The sequence below is a fragment of the Cydia amplana genome, chromosome 4 (genome assembly GCF_948474715.1).
Source record: "Cydia amplana chromosome 4, ilCydAmpl1.1, whole genome shotgun sequence".
Classification (NCBI taxonomy): domain Eukaryota; kingdom Metazoa; phylum Arthropoda; class Insecta; order Lepidoptera; family Tortricidae; genus Cydia; species Cydia amplana.
The window spans coordinates 8,889,415-8,915,503 of record NC_086072.1 but is presented as its reverse complement, the minus strand read 5'-3'; the positions used below and the strand labels follow the sequence as shown (position 1 = coordinate 8,915,503).

The following is a 26,089-nucleotide window of genomic DNA, read 5'->3' as shown; positions in this document are numbered from 1 at the left end:
ATAAAGGAAGAATAGCACAGATAAAGCAATGCAATACACAAACACATATATAATATATGTATTTCGAATTTCGTGAATTTTTCTACTTTTTAATTTGTTTGACCGTTAACCTGTTATCAAGTAGACAAGGACTATAAAATAACGTTAGACCGATGTAAGTTGGCAGCGATTTTAATAGCACAGACTGTGCAAGTGTTTTTTTAAACATAAAACTTCCATGAAATTGTGACGTTTAAAATCACACGCATATGCACACGTACTACTATGAAAGAGTGATAGTGAGACAATAGTGTTTAATTTTGTTTTCTGCAAATGATTGTCATTTTAGCAAAGCCCCCACTTAAGTAGTTTTTGACCTTCAATATAAATAACAATAAAACAGAATTAAAAAGAAATGGATCGGGTAGAAAATTGGGACTTTTTACTTTGCTTACGGTATCCCTAAACAATGCTGTCAAGTGTCAATGTCAAAATTTCATGTACCTACTTATGTTGTTAATAAAATAATAAAACAAAAATTTTAGGCGCGGGAAACTCGCTTTATTTACATATATTCGTTAATAAAATGCGTCGTAATTGGAGGGGCCGATACAGAAATAATTGGTACCGTCCTCGCAATCAGGGCAGTTCAAATAATACTGATAACCGAAGTTTGAACAATTCTTGTAATACAACTCGACCAAGCACTTCGGCCGTGTCTAGGGCACCGGCAAATCAGCTGCCGATTATTGTACCTATATATGCTGGAAATAATGTGTGGAGTCTATACTTCCCTTCACGAGGCAAGTTTTATCAATCAAACACTTACCTACTGTAATTACGAACTTCTTATTCTCCCTGCAAGAAATTTTAAGTTTGTAGTTACAGTATTATTATATTCAGAGTTTGTGTTTTTAGATCAATCTGACCCAGAAATCAATGACCACATCAAATGTTTCAAAGTGTTCATAGAAGAGAATAGGAACATGTTTGATTTGGAGAAAATTGACCAAACTCGGAGCACTCCTTTAGATATTCAAACTTTATTGAGTGATAAACAATTCATCAGCGGGTGGTCAACATTTCATTCTGACCTATCTGAGAAGCCTGATGTTACTTTGCCTTTACTGGAATACTGTCTACATGAGGTATATAATTTCACATATTTTAATCTAACTTTTATTTTAAGTGTGAATACCTGGTGCCTACTTCACAAACTTGACAATCAACACTGACTTTCCTGTGCATTTCTGGAGCAGTTAGTAACAACGGTAATATAGTGTCAATTTTTAACAAACTTATTGGATCAGCAATGTATGGTGAATTGTCAATGTCAGGCAACAGTGTGTCAGCATGGTGAAACTAGGGTCTGATTACATTATTGGCTCGGAGCAGTAACTGAGGATGCAACCGGGATAAATGCTAAAACAGAGAGAGGACGAGTAAAAACCTGAATACAATTTTTATTTATTCTAGTAGGTACAGGCAAGGACCGGAAAACCCCTCTTTACGCTTAATCCTATCCATTCGGTAACCCAATCAATTCGGTTACCGTATCATTCGGTAACCCTATCATACTGTTACCTGATTGTAACGGTAAGCTTATTGAAACGGTAACCTTAACCTTTAACCGAGTTAATCTCAAAACTCCATCGCGTTAGGGTTTTTGTTAGGGGTTTTTAACCGGTTTTTATTCAGTTATGGTAACCTTTATTATCGGTTGCTTATTGGTTTGCTACATTCGTATTTAGTGATGTGCCGTCAGTCAAATACCTACTAAAAGAAAAAGTTAATTTATTAATAGAACTAATAGTTTATTTTGTTATTTTTGTATTTTTTTTAAATTTTGCTTATTTTAATGTTTTTGTTTATTTTAATGTTTTTGTTTATTTTGCTTAATTTGTCTATTTTTTTATTTTGTTTATTTTACTTATTTCATTTATTTTATTTGTTATTAATTTTGTTAATTTTATTTTTATAATTTATTTTGATTATTTTGTTTATTTTTTTATATATTTTATATTTTATTAATTTTATTAATTTTATTAATTTTATTTATTTTATTTATTTTATTTATTTTATTTATTTTATTTATTTTATTTATTTTATTTATTTTATTTATTTTATTTATTTTATTTATTTTATTTATTTTATTTATTGTATTTATTGTATTTATTGTATTTATTTTATTTATTTTATTTATTTTATTTATTTTATTTATTTTATTTATTTTATTTATTTTATTTATTTTATTTATTTTATTTATTTTATTTATTTTATTTATTTTATTTATTTTATTTATTTTATTTATTTTATTTATTTTATTTATTTTATTTATTTTATTTATTTTATTTATTTTATTTATTTTATTTATTTTATTTATTTTATTTATTTTATTTATTTTATTTATTTTATTTATTTTATTTATTTTATTTATTTTATTTATTTTATTTATTTTATTTATTTTATTTATTTTATTTATTTTATTTATTTTATTTATTTTATTTATTTTATTTATTTTATTTATTTTATTTATTTTATTTATTTTATTTATTTTATTTATTTTATTTATTTTATTTATTTTATTTATTTTATTTATTTTATTTATTTTATTTATTTTATTTATTTTATTTATTTTATTTATTTTATTTATTTTATTTATTTTATTTTTTTTATTTATTTTATTTATTTTATTTATTTGCACTGAACTTAAAGCAGAGATTAACTAAGGAATTACTCAACGTTAAATTATTTATTATTAAATATAAAATAACGTTATAACGTTGAGTAATTCCTTTGATTTATTTTATTTATTTTATTTATTTTATTTATTATATTTATTTTATTTATTTAATCTATTTTATCTATTTTATCTATTTTAATTATTTTATTTATTTTATTTATTTTATTTTATTTATTTATTTTATTTATTTTACTTATTTTAATTATTTTACTTATTTTACTTATTTTACTTATTTTACTTATTTTACTTATTTTACTTATTTTACTTATTTTACTTATTTTACTTGTTTTACTTGTTTTACTTGTTTTACTTATTTTACTTATTTTACTTATTTTACTTATTTTACTTATTTTACTTATTTTACTTATTTTACTTATTTTACTTATTTTACTTATTTTACTTATTTTACTTATTTTACTTATTTTACTTATTTTACTTATTTTACTTATTTTACTTATTTTACTTATTTTATTTATCTTGTTTATCTTGTTTATCTTGTTTATCTTGTTTATCTTGTTTATCTTGTTTATTTTGTTTATTTTATTTATTTTATTTGTTTTATCTATTTTATTTGTTTTATTTATTTTAGAAACTTACAAAATTAAAAGTAGTAGTATGTAACTACAAAAGTTAAATTAATTCAGAATAACATTCTAATTGAATAAAACGTTATTTAGTATAATCCTACATCTGGAATAAATATTCCGTTTTGTCTTTTTCATTTAAAATAAAAGTGTCATGATTTATTCACTTTCATTTTATTCTAAAATAACGAGTGCAAGAATTATTCTTATTCAAATCGCTTGGAATAAGAATTACATTTCTGTTTTTATTCTTAATCTTATTCAAGTTATTTTTTGCCCAACTCTGCTCTAGATTACTCTCGTGTTGTTGAAGGTGACTATTGAACAAAATCTGCAAAATATCTTTCATGTATGAAGTCAATTATTTGCACTTCCTAGTACCTAATAACATGAAGATAATAAATATACCTACACAGGCGAAGCAACATGCGTATTTAAATCGAAACGCTGCGCTCCGCTGGCACGCGCTACAACGCAAGTGCACCGAATGTTTAAAGGTCGTGGTATTTTCTATTGTATTAGGATATTTAGGATTAAGCAGAATGCGGTGAGAGTCATAGTGACAACAATAAAGCCTTATTATTGTACTACACTACAGTATTGTTATCAGTGCTCTGCCGTGTCATGACTAATTGATGTAATTGTAGATACATGAGTTAGTGGTAACAAGGTTAACTGGCATTTATTTGGTCATATTATACGTCATATTATATGTAGTACAATGTATATAGATAGTAAAATGAATTTCACCCCTCTTTTCAATGGTCGTTTTTTGTTTATTATTCCTACCAGCCTTGAGGTCTTACGTATGCTATCTCTTTCACACCTACGGAAAGTGAATGAGATAGTAAATTACTGCAGGTAAGAAAAGAGTCCTACGCTTATCACTATAATTAAATAGATTTGCAGAAAGTTGCAGGCGTGTTGCCACTTGAGACCGTCATTTATTACTCATTGGCAATAACAATAGGATTAAGTCGTGGCGTGGTGAATTCTTTGTCAGCATTTGCTAAACACGTGCGGCAAGCGTTGTGTCAAACGATATTAATACCTGTTAATTTCCGTCTAAATAATACATGCAAATTTTAAATATCAGAGCTTTTAAAAACACAATAAGTCTTGGTAGTAACTCGGATACTGAAACCACATACTATAGTTCATTTTTTTTAGCATTAGAAATAAGGTAAACAATCTTGATGTCTCTTTTAATTGAAAAGCACATTTTAAAAATAAGTTACGGTAAATATGTAACAATTATGAATCTAATACGATCTTTTATAGTCTTCTGCTTTCATAAGTAATAGTTATGGTTATAAAAAAGTGTTTTTCAATTAAAAGACATGTCAAAATCGCTTACCTTCTTTCAAGTTCTTTCTAATGCTAAAAAAAACGAACTATAAACATAATTCGAAAACAGAAAAAAATCATGAGTATTTTCCCCATTTGTTCCTGCCCAACGTGATCGCCGCGATACATGAGGCGGGGACATATGGGAATGATTTAAATGAAGCGCTTATTCCCATCTGTGCCCGGCGGGGAGAAATAGGAATACACCATATCGAGCCATTCCTTATCCTACCTTTAAAAACATCTTTTTTAGGGTTCCGTACACAAAGGGTATAAACGGGACCCTATTACTAAGACTCCTTTGTCCGTCTGTCTGTCACCAGGCTGTATCTCATGAACCGTGATAGCTAGGCAGTTGAAATTTTCACAAATAATTAATTTCTGTTGCTACTAAAAACAGCATATAATAAATATCTAAGTGGGGCTCCCATACAACAAACGTGATTTATTTGCTGGTTTTTGCGTAATGGTGCGGAACCCTTCCTGCGCGAGTCAGACTCGCACTTGGCCGGTTTTTTATTTTTTACATTAATTTAGGCACAGTGAGCCATTGAAGAGTTTCGCTATCCACCATCCGTTCAGAGCACCTGAATGAATTGTACCTGATGATTTAGTTATCACATTAAAATAAATACGGGTATCGTTCAATACCAAGACTATGCGGCAGTAAATTAAATTTGTAAGATTTTATTGCATAAAATCAGGTATAAATTAGTCAAGAAACATAATAGTTTCTTGTCTAATTTACTTCTATCTATACGTAACGCCTACACGGCACGCAAACTACATGTTTAATCCAGGAATATTATTTAGAATATAAAATCATGATTATATTTATTTGATTAAGAATGAGATTATTCTTATTCAATTTTTTCACATACGAATTATTTCCGATCAAAATTATTTGAATAATTTAGACAGGAATAAAATCAACATGATTTTATTCTTAGGAATTCTTATTTAAATAATGATTTTATTCTTGAATGCCCAACACTGCTTACTAAGTATGTATGTATCTATTTAATTTAATCAAAACTATTTCACCTACCAATGTTATAGATACCCAATGAATATGTATAATGAATTCTGCCCTAGTAGCACGGTCGCATTTTTATCGTTTATCACCATGCCTGTCACGTTCTAACAAGTATGTAAGTGCGAAAGTGACGGGCATAGTGATAGTCGATAAAAATGGAACCGTGCTGAGCCCCCTGGTATTAATGAAAGATTTGTAGTATTAAAATAAGTTTATAACTGCTATAGATATATATTTTCTGAACGCTGCATTAAGCGGTACAAGGTAAATTACGACTTAGCTCATACAACTCACCGCATCTGAAAACTAAAGTCTATTTTTTATTCGGTAGACTAAAATGACATTTCATAGTATGAACATCATGTGTCATTTCATTTCATACTATGAAATGTCATTTTAGTCTACCGAATAAAAAAATAGACTTTAATTGCTTATTATAAAATAAGCTCATAATAACTAGTACATATGTCATTTGTTAACAATGGTAAAATATCTACCACAATCCGCTAGCGCATGTATCTTTATCACAAAGTGATTTTTTTTTAAATCACTTAAGATAAATTATACCTAACTAGGTACCAGTAAAATTACTAGTTAGGTGAAAAAATTTCTTTAAATCAGTCTTTAATCTGTAGGTACCAAGTGTGAACCCGAAAATAGAAATGATAATCTAAGTAGCATAAAATATAACTAAATAATAGCAGACATTACTAGTATATGATGTTGTTTACTTGCAACCCCTTTTCTAAAAATTTCTAAACTAGAATTGCTCCGAAATTAACAAAAACAATAGGAACACACAGGTATAAAGATAAACAAAGGAATGGCCGCGCTGCGGCTGACGCTCGAAAATAATACTGTAATCGCTCACTTATGTTTTCAATTTTAGCTTAAGGACTCAAAGTACAATATTGTTTGAATTGACAATAAGCGAAGTTACCGGCAAAAAAACTTGTTTGTGCTGGAGGCTTCATAGACCGCCCATGCCAACCACGGTTATTCAATAATAAGTCGAATTTAAGTCTGCGTAAAGATTACAATCGTTTGAACTGGTTGAAAACCTTATTATGAGGTAACAGAATAGACTGGGTTTTTATTTCGGTTACCGGTAACAGGGGTTAACTCGATCTGATACGGTTACCGAATCAAAGTGTTACCTTATCAGACGGTTACCGTTATGGTAGGGGTTTTTATAACCACTTCTAAAATAACCCTATAAAAAACCCCGGTTAAGGTAACCGGTTCCGGTCCCTGGGTACAGGAAGCTGGAACTGCGATTACAATCAATGTACACTTAAGTTTAATCTTAAATATTAGCTAACAAAAGAAAAAAATACTGTTTTTTTATTTTACTATTTTATTCAACTTTCAGGCACTCAAGTGTGAGACAAAGATAAAAGTAAGAATTCTAAACCACCAGCCTGTTGTACCTATTGCCAACTTGAAGGTCAACTACTTTGGTAAATATAACACTCATTTAAATAAAACTGAGACATATAAAAGCTTTATTGAGATACATTGCATACTATTCACATTTACTAAAACTACTATTTTCAAATTGTGTTCTAAAGAACCTTGAGACCCTATTTTGGGAGATCTGCTAAAGATTTAGGGTAAAAGGCTATATTAAGATTGATGATATGATGATAGATGTAATATGTCACATAGTATGTTCATTACAAGCTATATAATAAAGATATCAAAATAATTCCACATAAAAAGAAAATCCGAGTCAAGCATACACACACACACACAGAAAACCCTAGACTAGGTGGTAGGTCCGTAGTCTAAGGGCTCTGAGATTTACACTTAGCAGAAATCGGGCCATTGTGCTTATTCAAGCGCATCAAACAATTTTATGAGATGCCATATAATTTGTTTAAGGCAAGCTGGTTACCATCAAAGGCACAGTCATAAGGGTTGGCAGCGTCGGGTTGACATGTACTAGCATGGCGTTTGAATGCTCCAGTTGTCATGCTGTGCAAGCGATGGTTCAGCCACAGGGAGTATTTACAGGTGAAACATTCTTCTTGGAAATTAATTCATTCGTCATTTATTTCTGCTATTTAAAAGTTTCTGGAAGGGGAAATTAACCCCTTACTGCATGTAATATAAAATACTTTTTTAAATTTGAACTTTAATAGCTGTCAATAGAGTTGAATATCATATCCGCCATATATGGCTCTGTATGTGGTATTAAGGGGTTAATTGATTTGTTGGAATACAACAGTGAAGAAGCATCTATTAATTAAACATTATTCCTCGTAGTTTGGACCACTGATTTATCTCACTATTTCAGAAGAAAACTTTTATTTTGATGCCACTATTGTAAAATAAATATTATGAATTTCAGCGCCCAGTTTCTGCCAGAGTTGTAGAAGTGGTACAAAATTTGAACCATTGCAGTCATCACCTTTCACCATCACTACGGATTGGCAGGTGGCAAAAATACAGGAAATACAATCACAGGTAATCTTTGTACAATACCCGGCAATAAATATTGCACATTGGTCTTTGGTAAAGAGAATATTGGAGACAAGAGAGAAAGAACATCGCTCTACGAAGCCGAAATTCCGATGTGCAATATTTATCGCCGGGTACTGTACTAAATTTACTATTAGGGCCAGTTGCATTAACATCACTCAACAGAGTATTATGAAAATTCCAATACAATAAAATTTAGCGGGTGACAGACAGTTTGGTGCAACCGACCCTTAATCTCCAATGTAATCTACGACGATTTATCTGATTAGACTTTATTTTAACCCTTAAATGCATAGTGATGCATTTATACACACAACATAAACATCAAATGTTATGCATTATTAAACAAATTCTATTTGTTCTTGTATATTATTTCAATAGTAAAACTAATAAATTTTCCGAATTATTACATAAATTTACGCAGTATTTTAATTTATAAAAGTTACATTTGTTTATAGACGAAATGTCGGAAAACTTGGAAAAACCTGGAAGTTGATGATTTTTAGTATGTGATTTTGGGCAGATTTTTCGGGGTTTGTAATTATTTTATATTTAAAAACTTTATCATAGGTATATCACAAATAGTGTACCTTTCTAATGGTAGTAAAAAATTTCATATATCTATTACTGAAAATTACATATTTACATAAATATGTAGTGTGTGTGGTATGCCTCACCCACACACAAGCATAGCCTTAACATATATAAGTGCATGTAAGTGTTATTTAAGTCATTATACGTCTATACTCGAAGCTAGTTTTCCTTTAACGCCCAACCTCACATGGCGACCCTGCCAGTGCGGCCTTGTGCTGCACTGGCGGCGCGCCGCGCCAGCCAGTAGACGTCGAGAAGAAGAGTAAAAATTTAACATAAGTGATATAAAGGACATAATGATGTGCAAAATACAATAACAAAAAAAAAAATATTAACATTCACAGTGAATAAGTTTGGCGGACTTTTATTTTTTTATTGGTGTTATTAAAATTAGTGACTACGGACGCATTAAATAGTAAGGAAAAAGTGATCGCCGTGGGCTTAAACCAAACCGTATGAAAAAGTGACTGAAAATAGGTACATTTCTAACTAGTGAATATTTTGACGATGATAACGTGGCTTAAAATAGAATCAAAAAAATTTAATAATCAATTCAAAAAAGCGAGAAGCATTTACGATTGTTGCAGCCGGGAGTTGATGGTGTCCTTGGCCTTGGATGGCGCCGGGAGGGCCAGAGACCCGTTAATTTGATAGTGTTGATTGGTAGATTGCTTGCGCCGTATGAAAAACAATAAAGTGACATTGTGAAGTTTATGTAGTGCCTTGCCGTGCAAAAGAGACATTTAATTGCCCATTGTATATGCTTTTTTTTTTGTCTTTACCTCAGTGGTTAGTATTATTTGTTTTTTTTTTAACCTTGTATTGTAATAGAATTGCGTATGTTGGGTTTTTTATGTCACTATGGGATAAATAACTGTTGTGGTAAGTAGGTAAAACTATGCCGTTTGATGGCGAAACAATATATTGTTTAAAGATTGGTTAACATTTTTTTTCCTAAAAGAGATCTTAACTATGAACTTATTTTTCATTATAGACTTAATTATTTTAATTACATACATATATTGCATTAAATTTAATTCAATTTCATATCATAGTTACGTGACATACTTTTATCCCTTACAAATATGGCACGAGGCGGCGGCGCGTGTATTCCTTATAGAGAATGGCATGCGTCGTCTGTTATTACATCTCAAATTTCGTAGTCTTTGTACACTTATTTAGAGCATTGAAGTTTATTGTAATCAAATTTAATTTAAAGAATTAGTAGTAGACGCCTAAAATATTCAGTTTTCAGATTTAAAAATATAAAAGTATGTCACAATATATTCCCACTTTTAACCATATATACAATTAATGCTTAACTTTCATAGATAGATATAAATTAAATTTATTTTGACTTCGAATTTGAAATGGTTTTTCAATGATAGTAGGTAATTAATATTGTAACGGTTTAGACATATTTGTATACACGGATTAGACATATTTAACAAACAAAATAATGACGAAGTATTATAATTATGAGTGGTATTGTAAAGAAGATCAGTGTTATTGTAGGTATGGGCTTGTTTAAGAAAAGAATTAACGTTGGTTTTTAAAGAGCGCAAGTTTCGTATAAATGTTAGTAAATGAATGTTTGTGGAAGTTTAAGAAAGGTAAGGAATGTGAAATAATGGTTAGCATGGTTGTCGATTGTATTATTAGTAAAATGGAATTTGTATTTTATTGGAAAAGTGATAAAATATTGATGTATAGGAAAACTTAAACACGTAAGTTTTTCAAAGGACGATTAGCCTGATCAACTAAGAGTTGCTGAAATTCTTATATGTTAAAGTTTTCATAGTATGTGAGTTAAGTGATTGCATTTGAGTGTTGTTTTTTTTTTGTTGTTGAGAGGAAAGAAATGGAAGTAAATAATTGACAAATAAAAATGCCTATCGCATCTTCGGTGGCCCGAGAGGCGGCCTTGAGCGATACGGTATAGCAAGGGTACGCCAGGATACAAGGCAGGCACGGAATCCTTGGCGTCTGACCATGATTCGATCGAGTATCAATCGTGGAGACCCTTGGACACTTGGAAGGTTATGATGTAAGGATGTGTTAAAAGAACTGCCTGTATGAGTATAATAATAGTATGTGTGCGCGCTTTAAATTAAATTTCCTTGTATCCTGAGCAAATAAATAAATAATTATAGTAAGGTCGGCCGACCACGAATGTAAAAGCGTTGCGTACCCTTGATCCTTGATTTCAGTGAAGCATAAAAGATGCCACTATAAATGAATAAATAAAATAAAATAAACAAAGAAAATATATTTAAATAAATGACGTCATAAAAGTAAATGAAAAAAAAAAGATTAAGACTTGCAAGTAAAATAAAAAATATAATTGTGATCATGACATGAATTATGGACAATGCATACTAAATAAACTATGAATACAGAGTCTCTGAATGAATATGGATATATCCAGAACATATTATCCTAATATATTATATAGATTTTAATATTCTGTATTTTAAGTTTTTTTTTTCTCTATAAGTTGAAATGTTAATTAAGAGTTTATTTACTTAATCTAATTTGGTTCATCGAATCGCATTCATATTAATATGTAAGTAGGTAATTCAATACAATATTAGTGTAAGTTTATCATTAATTCCTGTTAAAGATATTTCACCAGTTCTTCAGTAGGTGTTGTGTGTAACCATTTTTTTTCATCCAAAATAAATTAAAAATGTTATTTTGTTACAGTTACATTTTTTTGTTATAAATCACTTTTTATATTTTGTTTGGTTTTTAGAAAGCAAATTTTTTTTTATACGTAAAGTTTTGTGAAATTAGTGTTTTTTTATTTATTTTAACAATTGTGTTTTTACTTAAGTTGTTTTTTTTATGTGAAATTTTTATTAATCCACAATTCTTTGGTTTGTTTTCGTAAAACATTTATTCAAGGTTCATTTATGCATTTTTACTTTCGCTGCTAAAATTGTTTTAATAAACTACCTACTTTATAATAAATATTAGTATAAAAAAAAGATTAAATTTAAAGAAGATTAATCTTTTTTTTTTTTCTTCAAGGGGGGAGGTGTAGTGTGTGTGGCATGCCTCACCCACACACAAGCATAGCCTTAACATATATAAGTGCATGTAAGTGTTATTTAAGTCATTATACGTCTATACTCGAAGCTAGTTGTTTTCCTTTAACGCCCAACCTCACAAATATGATTAAGCCAATTCAACTTCTAACACTGATTTCGCAGTGAAAATCGAAGTTATATTTTTTTTACTATTTTTCCTAGAATCGGCAAACAATTATGTGATACATATATTAATTTCGGGCTAAAAAAAAAAGTCATGCATTTAAGGGTTAAAGCCGCAAGGTACAAATTCTAAAAAATCTTTATATTGTCCAGATCGCTTCCGGAACGATTCCAAGAAGTGTGGAGATAGAACTGAAAGGAGACCTCGTTGGTACTGCGTGTCCAGGCGATGTCCTCTCAGTCACTGGAATAGTGCAAGTACATAATATCATATAATTCTTATTTATGTGCTATTCTCAACCAAAAGGGTACTTATTGTCGGTTGTCAATAAGGCACTATTTCCATATAGCTTCAATTTGGCTTCAACCTTATCGACAACCGACAATGTGGTACCTTTTGGTTGAAAATGTCACATAACACATATTATGCACCAATAGGCCTCTTAAGAAGACTGAGCTCGTCATCTTTGAGACATAAACTTTCAAAGGTGTCCCTCTGTGAACCAAGGTTGTTGATAAAGGTACAGGCTCAAATTAATGAGCACATTGCTCGCATAACTGTTCCTTCCTGTGACAGCGTGGGAAGGTCAATGATCTGATGAAGATCGTATGAAAAGACGTTGTATTGTGACGTTTATCAGATCCAGGCCTGTAGTGCATACCGGACGCGTGTGCGCGTGCACGTTGTAATATACAGATCCTTATGAGAGCCGGCACACCGCGCGTGCATACGCAGCCGATGTGCTCTGGCCTGTATGGACATATCTATCCCCGCCTAAGTCACGTGTCACGTGGGGCGAATTCACCCGGCAGTTTGTAGTATAATTAAATTTTTTTCTTTTGTCAGGTACGAGGTGAAAGCAAAGGTGGCGAAGATAAGAGAGCCGCTCGACTCTTACAACTATACATAGAAGCAGTTTCAATACACAGCCAACGAAATCTTAGCAATCCGACACTCTCGTTTACTTTGAAAGATTATTATGCTATTCAGGTAACCGATTATTACACACATTATACACAATGATCGCAATTTCACCGTATGTCCTAAAAATATTCCACTGAGTTTCGAAAATATATATACCTACCTACATTTTTTGTCCTAAATTCGTATTTATTCCACCCAGAATAAAGATACATTTAAACCTGCCAAATTTAATCAAAATGTAACGGAAATAATCTATAAAAAATAAAAATCGGCGCATAGTGGGCAGAACCCCACAAAGAAATAAATAATGGATAATCACATTAATTTAAAAGTGTTGATTTGATATGTAGGGACACTTGAGAACAACAGCTCGATAACGCCCCAAAGCTCACTCACCCAGAAGTCATTGATCTAAAGCTTGAATCCATATTATATTTATCTGTATAACAGTGTAACTTCTCAAATATTTTTTGTTAAAGTTATACTTGTAGTGTAAATGTACGTGCACTTATATTATATAGTACCTATTTAGCACAGTTACAATTTAAGGAAACTGTAGGTCTTGTGGGAGTTAACTATTTATGTACAGATTTTTGTATATGACCGTTTGTTTCTCAATAAAAAAAAAAAAAAAAAAATCAGGAAATCCACGCATCAGAAGACGTGTTTCGCCTGCTAGTCCACTCGCTGTGCCCGGCCATATTCGGGCACGAGGCGGTGAAGGCGGGGCTCGTGCTCGGGCTCATGGGGGGCACGGAGCTGGACGACGGCCCGCGCTCCAACCCCCACGTGCTGGTGGTCGGGGACCCCGGCTTGGGGAAGTCGCAGTTACTGCAAGCGGCTGCCCATGCTGCCCCGAGAGGTAAAAACCGGCCAAGTGCGAGTCGGACTCGCGCACAGAGGGTTCCGCACCATCAACAAAAAATAGAGCAAAAAAATCGTGTTTGTCGTATTGGAGCCCCCCTTAAATATTTATTTTATTTTATTTTTAGTATTTGTTGTTATAGCGGCAACAGAGATACATCATTTGTGAAAATTTCAACTGTCTAGCTATCGCGGTTCATGAGATACAGCCTGGTGACAGACGGACGGACGGACAGCGAAGTCTTAGTAATAGGGTCCCGTTTTTTACCCTTTGGGTACGGAACCCTAAAAACACCTTATAGTCCTAGTTTTAAGGTCCTTGTCAAATATTTATATTGTATTTGAAGAACTGTTGTTGTTGAATCGAGTAATACAATACATACAGTATAGTCCGGTCAGTACAGTCGGCAGCAGAAGTTGCTAAGCGGGCGAAGTGTTCAAAATTACCATGACACGCTGTTATTCTCTTAACAATAAAGTTGCGTCAAGATCATTTTGAACTCCTCGCCCGCTTAGCAACTTCTACTGTTTACTGTACGACTTCGCATATAACAACCAACCGTTTATAGCGACGTATAGTATAGTATAGTAAGTGAAGACACGTGTTTGGTTTTAGTACGAGCTACTATGATTTAATTATGAAAATAAATGATTTCCAATTTGGTGTTCAAATGAAAAAAAAAAGGTTATAATACATATATTTAAACTTATATTGTTTTACTCAGGTGTATACGTGTGCGGTGCATCGGCCTCCGCGGGCGGTTTAACTGTGTCCTTAGGACGGGAAGCGGGAGGCGACTTCGCATTGGAAGCCGGGGCTTTGGTGCTAGCGGATAAAGGAGTTTGCTGTGTCGACGAACTGGATAAGGTATGTGCTGAATATTGCTTCACTCAGGTGTATACGTGTACGGTGCTTCGGCCTCCGTGGGCGGTTTAACTGTGTCCTTAGGACGAGAAGCGGGAGGGGACTTCGCTTTGGAAGCCGGGGCTTTGGTGCTAGCGGATAAAGGAGTTTGCTGTGTCGACGAACTGGATAAAGTAAGTGTTGAATATTGCTTAACTCATGTGTCTACATGTACGGTGCTTCGGCCTCCGCTGACGGTTTGACCGTGGCCTTAGGACACGAAGCGGGAGGCAACTTCGCGTTAGAAACCGGTACTTTGATGTTAGCGAATAAAGTAATTGGCTGAGTTGATAAACCGTATATGGTATGTGTATTGATCATGAATCTAGTATATAACTGGATCTGGCATGAGGGGTGGGGGAAATGATCGAACGGGATAGTCTTATGTATCTTTCAGTAGGAGTGGTAGCGAAAGCGCTATTATTGTTTGTCCTTGTCACAGTCTCACTTATTTTTTATTCCCTACCGTAAATTTAGTATGTATGTATTATGGTGGGCAACAAATAAATTCCACCAATCATAGTGTCGCATTGCCTATGTTTTGTCCCTCACGGAGGCACGCGTATACCACTTCTATAGGATCCTACCTTCTATGGTATTGATTCAAGAATGGGCGCAATAAGAAGAGACACTGTACCTACAGGTCGTGCGTAGATACGTACGTAGTGCATGAAGGTACATCTTTAACTGTAATCTTGCATCTCGTTGTCACTAGGGTTAAAGATAAGCACAGCCACCAATAAACTATTCTTGTATCGATAACGTTTTATTGTAAAGACATATGTACGTAGTGCATGAAGGTTCATTTTTTACTGTAATCGTGCATCTCGTTGTCACTATAGGGTTAAAGAAAAGTACGGTAAATATTTTTGTACCGATAACGTTTTATTGTAGATTTATCTCTGAAATAAATGCATTTAATTACAGATGACAGCACACCACAGCAGTCTTTTAGAAGCCATGGAGCAAAGACGCGTCAGCGTGGCCAAGGGTGGCGTCGTGTGCAGCCTGGCCGCGCGGGCCACCGTACTCGCCGCCGCCAACCCCACCGGTGGCAGCTACAACAAGTACGTTATTTGCAGCGATATGGTTTTTTTCTCAAAAATAGACGGCAAAGTCGACGTTGCTGGTTAAAAAATAGGTCACGAAGTGCGTAGTTTATGGTCATTCAAAAAATTAAAAAGTTAAAAACATTGCAGTCTCGATTTCGGGACTGCAATGTTGCATACTAATTCCATTATTTAACGAGTTCCAAACTTTTTAAAACTTTAAATGGCCATATCAAATGAAGGCATAGGTCCATTATACAGCCAAACAGATGATCAGCACTTATTATTATAATGTTGGTACCGCGACTATTTAGGTGTCTCAAATACGTTGGCGTATTTTCAGCAGAAAAATACACTTCTTTTTTTTTTTAATGGCGGCAAGCAAATCTTTATAATGGTTTTACTTTTTTCTGTGAAAATTAGAACGTTGCTTCTGTAAAATATTTCTATTTCTTGCACCATTTTTGAGAAAAGCACTATATATGACTCGGCTGAAAGGCTACTTGCTGGCTTCGGATTCAATTAAACGGACTCCCAAGGTCGTCCGTTTAAAACGAATCCTCAGCCTGCAAGTAGCTACTTCCGAACCTCGACAATAATGTACTATTATGCAAAACCGGACTTCCGAAACTTGCAAGAGGCAAAAACTCTGTAGTTGAATGTGATAAAGACAAACCTGTGGGCCGCAGGCCTGATGGTGAGTTACGAAGGGCAGCAAAGGCTGAAGTCCTAGCAGCAGCTACCAGAAGTACGTTGTTGCACCGATATGGTTTTTAGGGTTCCGTAGCCAAATGGCAAAAAATGGAACCCTTATAGATTCGTCATGTCTGTCTGTCTGTCTGTCTGTCTGTCTGTCCGTCTGTCTGTCCGTCTGTCCGTCCGTATGTCACAGTCACTTTTCTCCGAAACTATAAGAACTATACTGTTGAAACTTGGTAAGTAGATGTATTCTGTGAACCGCATTAAGATTTTCACACAAAAATAACAATAAATTTTTGGGGTTCCCCATACTTAGAACTGAAACTCAAAATTTTTTTTTTCATCAAACCCATACGTGTGGGGTATCTATGGATAGGTCTTCAAAAATGATATTGAGGTTTGTAATATCATTTTTTTCTAAACTGAATAGTTTGCGCGAGAGACACTTCCAAAGTGGTAAAATGTGTGTCGTCCCCCCGTCCCCCCCCCCCCCCCCTGTAACTTCTAAAATAACAGAATGATAAAACTAAAAAAAATATATGATGTACATTACCATGTAAACTTCCACCGAAAATTGGTTTGAACGAGATCTAGTAAGTAGTTTTTATTTAATACGTCATAAATCGCCTAAATACGGAACCCTTCATGGGCGAGTCCGACTCGCACTTGGCCGCTTTTTTTTATGTAAAATTACTTTGAAGAACCCGCTTTCAGCTGTGGTAAAGTTGACCGTATTAAGGTGACGGTAGAGGTGGGTAAATTTTCAGATTCTGTCAATTTACCCCATTTCACACACAAGCGCACTTCACGCACACTACCTCACTTTACTGGGACAGGTCACTGACCCATCAAGTTTTTTTTTAAGATAGCGTTTTGAGTTTAGTGGCCTCCTTTTAGGAAAAGCGTTCCATTGAAAGAAGAAAGAGAAACAATACATTTAATCTTGCTTTCCTTGTCTGTTCATGTCACACGTGACGTATTTAAATTCTAATAATTCATTTGGTTGTTGACAATTTTCTACATTATGGCTTTGTCGAGATACGCGTTTTCTAAAATTAAACCGAATAAAACCAGATGTCATTAAGTCAGATGTAAAATTTTATTTACTACTCTATACGACTTTTCATAAGGCTCAAAATCAATTAAATGAGAATTTAAATAAATAAAGTTCCGGCAGGGTGCAAAATTTAATTAAGGCGGACAAAATAAAATTTGAAAATATATGGAAACAGTGTTGGCTAATGTACCCCTAATATCTTACACTACTTACTATTAAATTAATACAATTAAAATAAAAAATATTATACCGGTATTCCACCGGTATTATTTCAGTGCTGAAGCGATTATCTTCGATCGTAGCCTTGATAATGTAGGTGTTGATAGTTACTTACGGCGGTAGGAGCGGCAATGAACCCCGTGCAGAGTAGAACGTGAGGTGCGTTGGGATAAGTGCATATATCTACTTATAATTCTTTGGCTGGTTGGTAACCCTCTATATTTTATTTTTTATTTTACTGTTATTAGGTTAAGGGAGTTTTAGGGAGTGAAAAAAAAATGATTTTCGTTTTATGCGCTCGCGTGATTGCCGATGGATTATAATTAGACAAAAGAACTTGTTTTCCACGCATCGAATGTAGATCCCTATGACACTTCCTCCAAGTCTTCTCCAATAATGTTTATACCGTATTTTAATTACCTACCTTAAATGTTACATTTCTAAATATTTTTTTTGTGCTATACATACTTCAAAAAAATCGCTGGAGGCCTAGCGGTAAGAGCGTGCGAATTGCAATTCCGGCTCGTACCAATGAGTTTTTCGGAACTTATGTACGAAATATCATTTGATATTTACCAGTTGCTTTTCGGTGAAGGAAAACATCGTGAGAAAACCGGACTAAACCCAATAAGAGCCTAGTTTACCCCCTATGGGTTGGAAGGTCAGATGGCAGTCGCTTTCATAAAAATTAGTGCCCACGCCAATTTATGGGATTAATTGCCAAGCGGACCCCAGGCTCCCATGAGCCGTGTCAAAATGCCGGGACAACGCGAGGAAGATGATGATGATGTGACACATACTTCCAAAAAAATCTACAAATATTTTACGTGACAACTGCTTATAAGTAAATATTATGTAGGTACACTTATAAAGTATAAAGTAGAAAATATCTTATAGGTACATAATATAAAAACCGATCATGTACGAGTAGGATTCACCATGGGTTCCACAGTTACACATTTTTATTGCATATTTTTTGTTTAAGACCAACTCACCTATTATAGGACATAGGTCTTCCATTAATCTTTTGGCGTTGAACTATTTTTTGTATATGTATTTATGTAATACAATTCTGAGTTAGGTTATGGTACATTTTTGCTCACCTACTTATAGTTATGTATTATATCTGATATGTGAGATACCAAACCTGATACCAAAAATCGCCGCAAAGTTAAAAGTTCATTTATTTACGTTACTCATCTTCGGATCACCGACTTACTACTTCCTTACTTGACATATGTGTACTAAATTTCAATTGAACTAGTCCAGTAGTTACGGTGAAAATTGGCTTTAACAAAATGGCAGACACACGAGTGATCTTATAAGGGAGATTATTTTCCTTGAGTGAATGGTATGCATTTACCCCAATGCACCTCACGTTCCACGCGGCGCGGCGTAATCTGGCCCCTATTTCACCACGGTGACAGGTACGACAAAAACATCACTGTTATTGACGCCATAGGCATCCATGGACTACAGTTACCGCTAACACTGATTTAAACTTTCACGATTTTTACACATTATTAAATTGTACAACGGAACCGCAAAACGTTCAAGCGGATAAACAAGACCAAGTGCGGGTAGTTCGAAAAACTCGCGCGGTTAGAAGATGCTGATATCAACTTAAGCCAGTCTTCTCCGAGACCACGGGGACAACGCCGTCCTCGAAACGTCGGAGGTAAATCTTAAAACTTAGATACGCGATTAAGTCCCGTTGTACAATTTAATAATACAGTTACCGCTTACCATCGGGCGGGCCGTATTCGTGTTTGCCACCGTCATTGTACCTATTATTAAAAAAAACTTTATTATATCGGATAAAACAGACATTTCTCTCGCGAAAAAATCTTGTGACAATTGTCACAAGATTTTTCAAAGAATTTTCGGTAAGTCTTGACAGGAAATGAGTTCTGTGTCGCAATTTCGATACAGTTGCCGTGTTTCTTGTGACAATTGTCATTAGCTTCGCAAAATAAGAATTTTTTAGTGGCAATATAATGGAGTTTATTTATTTATTAAAATGTTGGTGGCAAACAAGCACATCGCCCGTCCGATGGTAAGCGGTTACCGTAGCCTATGGAGGCCTGTGACGTCAGCAACAGTGATGTCGACAACTGTCGCACCTGTCACCGTGGTCGTAGTGAAATAGGGGCCAGTAAGTACCTAATAATCGCAGTGGTCTTAAGTGTCGCAGACCCTACTGGCGCTTAAGTCCTTTATGACAATTTCTGCCTATTTAAAATTGTTCAAAAAAAAAGAAACCGAATAATTATATCGGACTACCGAATTTTCACGAGAATCAGTTGAGAAATGTGATATGCAAAGGAGAAGAATTCGGACATACGAAAGCATTTTTGCCCAATTTGAAACGGAGACCTTCGCCAACGCTCGGTCAATGATGGTTTAGGTACAGCTAGCTGCAGAGAAAAGGTACCACCCCTGCATACAATTATCTATCTGGTCGTACCTTTTCTCTGCAGCTGACTGTACACCTATAAAAATGGTTGTCCCTGCTGTAATTTTATACCGGTACCGTACTTTGTATTTCAACCGGTATAGTTTTACCTTCAAAACGAACCGGTATTGATAAATAATAACGGTACCATACCGCTTATACCGTAAAGAAAGCATGATGCAGTCTCTGCTTTGCACAATTATTGTGTGGACAAAATTCTTATAATCACCGAAACATACATACCTACGCACATAATGTCATTGAAATAAAACATTGTTATTTTATAGTAAATTTATATAATACTCGATATATACACATAACAATAACCAGACCGCAGCGGTATTAGCCTGTAAGCTTCATCTCTTGTCTCCAAATCCGCAAAAACTAGTTAGTACTAAATGCTGGTCTTGCTGTTATTTTATTCTTGAAGATTATGGCTTGTTTCTTGATTATTGAGAACGGCACGTAATCGCACACATATAGACGGAACGAACGGCAACAAAGTAGGTGTAGACACTAAGACTTTCAGGTATTAAACGAATTACGCTTCGTATTAATAGGTAAGTAATATTTAATAGTAGTTTATGCAACAGTGATATAATAAGGGTTCTTAAAATTCAAGGGTCGAAGTTACAAAACGAGACGTAGTCGAGTTTTGTAAAAAAAGACCCGAGAATTTTAAGAACCAATTATGAGCTGTTGCATACATTACTTTTTCTATGACAGCTGCAGCAAAAAAAAAAAAAAAAAAAAAGACCCTAGAATTTTAAGAACCAATTATGAGCTGTTGCATACATTACTTTTTCTATGACAGCTGCAGCAAAAAAAGAGTTATTATTAAAAAAAAAGAGTTATTATTTAAAAAAAATTTAGTTATTATTTAAAAAAAAAAAGAGTTATTATTGTAAATGAAAACATACCTCTTTCAATCAAGATGATCGGAACTTGTATCTTTAAAAAAAATAAAGCAGTTGTATTATACTCATAAGATGACTGCTAGCAGTCATCTTATGAGCCTATAGACAAAGCATTCAAATGACATTGCTTTAGATATCACTGTCAGTCATTTAATTGACACATTTAAGTGCTGGAGTAGAAAAATGAATATATAATATTCTCTAACGTAAATACAAGATTACAATTGACATAAAATGTCATTGACGTACAGAAGTCATATACTTTTTTTTAATGACGCAAAATTGATACCAGCATAATGAAAATCAATCCCAATCAGTAAAAAGAGTCTTTAAACTTTTTTCATTTTAAGCGGGTTTTGAAGGAACAAGTTACTTAAATTCAATTGTAATCGTATTGTTTTAGGATAGTTTACTGCTGTTTTCGATCGTTACGACCTGTAAATAACAACAAATCAAATTTTAAATAAATTTATTTACCCTGTTTTTTGAAATACAATTTATCTACTGGTATACATTTTCGTATGCGTATATGATGAAATGTCTAAATAATGTCAAAAACGAGCTACGACGAAGTACACGTCTGCTTCGATCCAAGGCCAGCGGCCATCTGACTCGAAGAAGAATTTTGAGTGATGTCGTCAATGTATGGAAATTGTACGAAAGTTTACATTTGGGATTGAATTTCTGTGTTGTATTTGTGAGTAAAAATATAAGTAGATAATAATTTGCTAGTTTAGTTATCTAGCTTTCAAAATCACACAACAACTCAATTACTGTTAAAGACAAAACTGTAATGCGTGTTGCTCAAACGGAACTCCATATTTTGATTTTTGGATACTTTTAGTGTCGATTTGTAGAGAATTACAGCAAATAAAAAATATTATGCCGTGAAGAGCCGGTACACGGCTTCTTCGTGAACAAATTTACGTATAATTTAATGCAGTTATTAAACATTTCTTGAACAAATTGATTGCACAAAGTGAGCTCTAAATCGAAAACGTCATATACCGTCCCCTTAAAGGCGAGCCAGAGGTCCGCAGGCCCGACGGTGGTAAAAACGTAACTTGACCTAAAATTTTTAGATATACAATAATAATATGGTTTACAGGGCCAAGACTGTTGCTGAAAATTTGAAGCTAAATTCTGCTCTGTTGTCAAGATTCGACCTCGTGTTTATACTGCTGGATCAACCTGATGAGGTGAGTTGCTCTTATCAATGAGGAACCTATTTCTGGCTTACCATCAGAGAGGGCTGTTCCGTATGCTTCGTGTACAATAAAGACTATAGGGATGATGACACATGTTGAATTTTATAACAAAATCTAGTAAAATAGATAGCAAATGAGCAATTTATCACAATATTGTGGTTATTAAAAATATATACACCAATATTGTATTATTTCCATATAATACAAAAATACAGCACCTGAAAGTTTCAAAATTTAAGTTTTTTTTTAACTTTCAATAGGTAACTAAATAAGTAAGGATACCATTCGATTCCTCACATTTTATCCAAAAAAAGATTGTACAACAACTATATACATAAACGCAATATTTCACCGACAAAAATGCAATTTTCTTGTTTTGTTCATACTACAAGATGCGATCTCAGTGACCTTGACGTCATGTTCATATAGCGTTTTGTTCAGGGCGTTTCGCGAGTGAAGTACGACGGTCGGACTTTGACTATCATTTCTGACTTTTGTATTGCTTTAATGCAATGGGTCCCATTTGATCCTAAAAACAAACATGGTTGATTGATACCATAAATGAAAATTTGTCATCTAGCCTATTCTATCAGAATTTGTGTTGGAATTTCAGATAAAAAGGTCCTTATTGCACTTGAAGCATAAGTGTCCTAAAAGCCACATAAAAATGTTTTCTAATATAATATCAACATATGTTTAACATGCAAGTAATTCTAAAAAAATCATACAGTGCATCTAAGGACGAACAGGTGGTATTATCGCGAGAGATATTTATTTACCTAATTAATATTTTCCTAGATCTTTCTCAGTTGAAATGTTTATTTTTTTAGAAAATTGACGCCATGCTGTCAGAACACGTACTAGCAATGCATTCTGGGCATAAACGACAAGCGAAGAATGTACTGAATACGACCATCAATACGAGCCAAAGTGACAATGATGCCTCTCTAAGGTAAGAAGGATCCAACGTATTTCATACTTGTTTCAACGTATTTACCTATAACGCGTTCGATGTGCATTACAAATATCAAACATAAGTATATATTACATACATAAGTTCCAAGAAACTAATTGGTTCGATCCGGGATTCGAACCCATGACCTCAGTTTTGGAAGCCGTACGTAACATAGTAAAAGTAGAATTTTATGTAGGTAGGTAAGTAGGTAGGTACCTACATTATTTAACTTGAAAAGGGCAAATTTTGACAGGGAAATTAAAATGGAATATGTTGTAATAAAATTCCTAGATTAATTCCCGCGCTCTTATCAAAAAATTAACAAAGCTCATTTTCCACATTAACACTTACTTAATGTGACTAATATTGCAATTATCCAGCTAACAACTGATTCCACTTAATTAATTTCAGTTAATTGCTAATTTCTTCAATTTCACACGATAGGTACCTAGTGTTAATTCGAAGACATTATTTTTTAATTATAACTTCCATAAAACTTTTAATCAATCCGATTCAGCGTGGCATGACAGCGTTAACTTAGTTACATTTTTTAAATTTACAAATAGTATATATAGTTTGCCAAAGGAATGTCTCATTTCAAACATAGAGATAATCATACTATCTTTGTCTTACACTAGTACTAGCGCCCAAAAGAATAGGTGTATAGTTTTTTTTGGTTCTTATTTGCTGACAAATTGGTTTGACCAACTATAACTTACTTTTCAGCAAACGGTTACGTCTAAGGCCCGGCGAAGTAATCGACACGCTGCCTCTCGCCCTGCTGCGCAAGTACATCGCCTACGCGCGGAGATACGTCCACCCGAGGCTAAGCAACGACGCAGCAAACGTACTGCAGGAGTTCTATCTGGAGTTGCGTCATAATCACCAAGACGACGGCACGCCTATCACTACCAGGCAGCTTGAAGCCTGCATTAGGTTGACGCAGGTACACATTTATTTTAAAAAGAACTTAGCTCGACTTAGGCCCGCTTGCACCATCCCACTAAACCGGGGATAAGCGGTTAAGTTAACTCAGTGTCAAATTTTACTGGTAACTATGGTAGCTCCAGGTTTAACCGATTAACCCCGGGCTATTCGAGACATTTGAGTGATACGAGTGGCGTTTAGTGCATTTTTTTCGTAACTATGCTAAATGACAAGATGATTTTCATATCCGGAACAAAAACTGACAACTAGTAACTAAAGTCGTCATTACTAGTGTCATAGAAGGTAGCATCCTATAGAAGTGGTCTACGCGTGCCTCCGTGAGGGACAAAACATAAATTCGACCAATCATAGCGTCGCATTGCGGCATTGGTTGTTACGGCGGGCAACAAATAAATTCGACCAATCATCCATACTAATTTATGGTGGGTAAAAAAAATGTGAGACTGACAAGGACAAACAATAATAGCGCTTTCGCTGCTACTCCTACTGAAAGATACATAAGACTATCCCGTTCTGTCAGTTATCCCCACCACTCATGCCCAGTCCAGTTTAATACTAGATTCATGAGTCTTGCCCACCGCGCCATGGACAACTATAGGTGTTGACGGACGCTGTCAAAGTACACGTAACCTTCACACTTTCAAATAAGATTTACATTAGCTCGCTTGCGCCCGGGACCTTGGCGTGTCAGTGACGTTTTTGTTTATTTTATAACGTACAGCGTTCAAAGTCGCCATCAGGTCAGATATATTGGAGTGGCCAAGGTACACAAAAATATTTTCGAGGCTTTGTTCAGATTCGTGAATATCTCGCTCTTATATATCTGATGGCGACGTTCCTAATTGCATTAGGTATATTATTGGCATTCAATTATTCAGAATCAGGCAAAACTTCAACCACACACCACACCATAGTCAACCAAATAACTTTAGTTATTTTTTTAGGCGCGAGCTAGGGCCGGCCTAAGAGAAGATGCTACGGTCCAAGATGCCAATGACGTCATCAGCTTATTGAAACACAGTCTCATAGACACGTTCAGTGACGAGTTTGGAAATATACAACTGTCCCGCTCAATAAATGGATCGGGTGTCAGCTCTAGAAATAAAGTAAGTACATGTTTATTTTAATGTTTATTACAAAAAGATAACAATTAACATCTGATTAAATACTGAAGGTACCTATTTGTTTATTAACCATAAAACTACATGCACTTATTTAAAAAAAATACAACCTTTATAGGAACATGAACACAACATAATGTTCGACAGTTTTGTGACATTTATATACCATACAATCACGAAAATTTAGATAATTTGCTAGTTTCTTACTAAAGTCAATAGCCACTTTTTAACGATGAATTAGCATATTTTGTCTAATTGTATATTACTACCATAGTTCACACTGTTAACTAATTAATGGTCAGTTAAGGCTTGTTGATACAATAGATTTAAACTTCTTGAGGGCCAGACTCCTAGGTCATTTTAATAAGCGTTTATTTTTTATTACAGTTGAAGAAATTTCTGGATGCGTTGACAAGACGCGCGCACCAGTTAGGCAAAAACGTGTTCACTCGACAGGAAATGATACAAGTGCACCGGGCGGCTGCGGTCGCAGGGGACCCAAACGATCTCATAGAGGCTATGCATACACACTCCTATTTATTACTTAAGGGCTCTAACTTGTATCAGTTGATTTCCTTATTCTAACACTGTAAGTTGTTACAGATAATTTAAACGAAAATAAAATTGTTACTTAAAAAATAGTTTAATTTTATGAGCCCAGAGAGAGTAGGTCACACATACGTGCCAGAATCTCGAAATTTTAGTCTTACCACAGCATAAGTATTTACGTTAAAACACATCTTACGGACGCTCAAAAGGGACCATGAATTAGTTTTGATTTAAAAA

General features: G+C 34.0%; 1 protein-coding gene across 1 annotated transcript; it reads left to right on the top strand.

Annotated features, from left to right (window-relative positions):
* The first annotated feature begins 528 nt into the window (after positions 1 to 528).
* LOC134663157 (DNA helicase MCM8-like) lies at positions 529 to 25,948 on the top strand. Its single transcript, XM_063519505.1, has 15 exons — positions 529 to 782; positions 898 to 1,127; positions 7,062 to 7,149; positions 7,574 to 7,705; positions 8,043 to 8,158; positions 12,136 to 12,240; positions 12,830 to 12,973; positions 13,550 to 13,769; positions 14,497 to 14,639; positions 15,603 to 15,742; positions 22,180 to 22,270; positions 23,110 to 23,231; positions 23,961 to 24,180; positions 25,127 to 25,288; positions 25,691 to 25,948. Exons 1-15 carry the CDS (start codon positions 566 to 568, stop codon positions 25,886 to 25,888), a joined length of 2,328 nt encoding a protein of 775 aa, XP_063375575.1. The 5' UTR covers positions 529 to 565; the 3' UTR covers positions 25,889 to 25,948.
* The last annotated feature ends 141 nt before the right edge of the window (positions 25,949 to 26,089 follow it).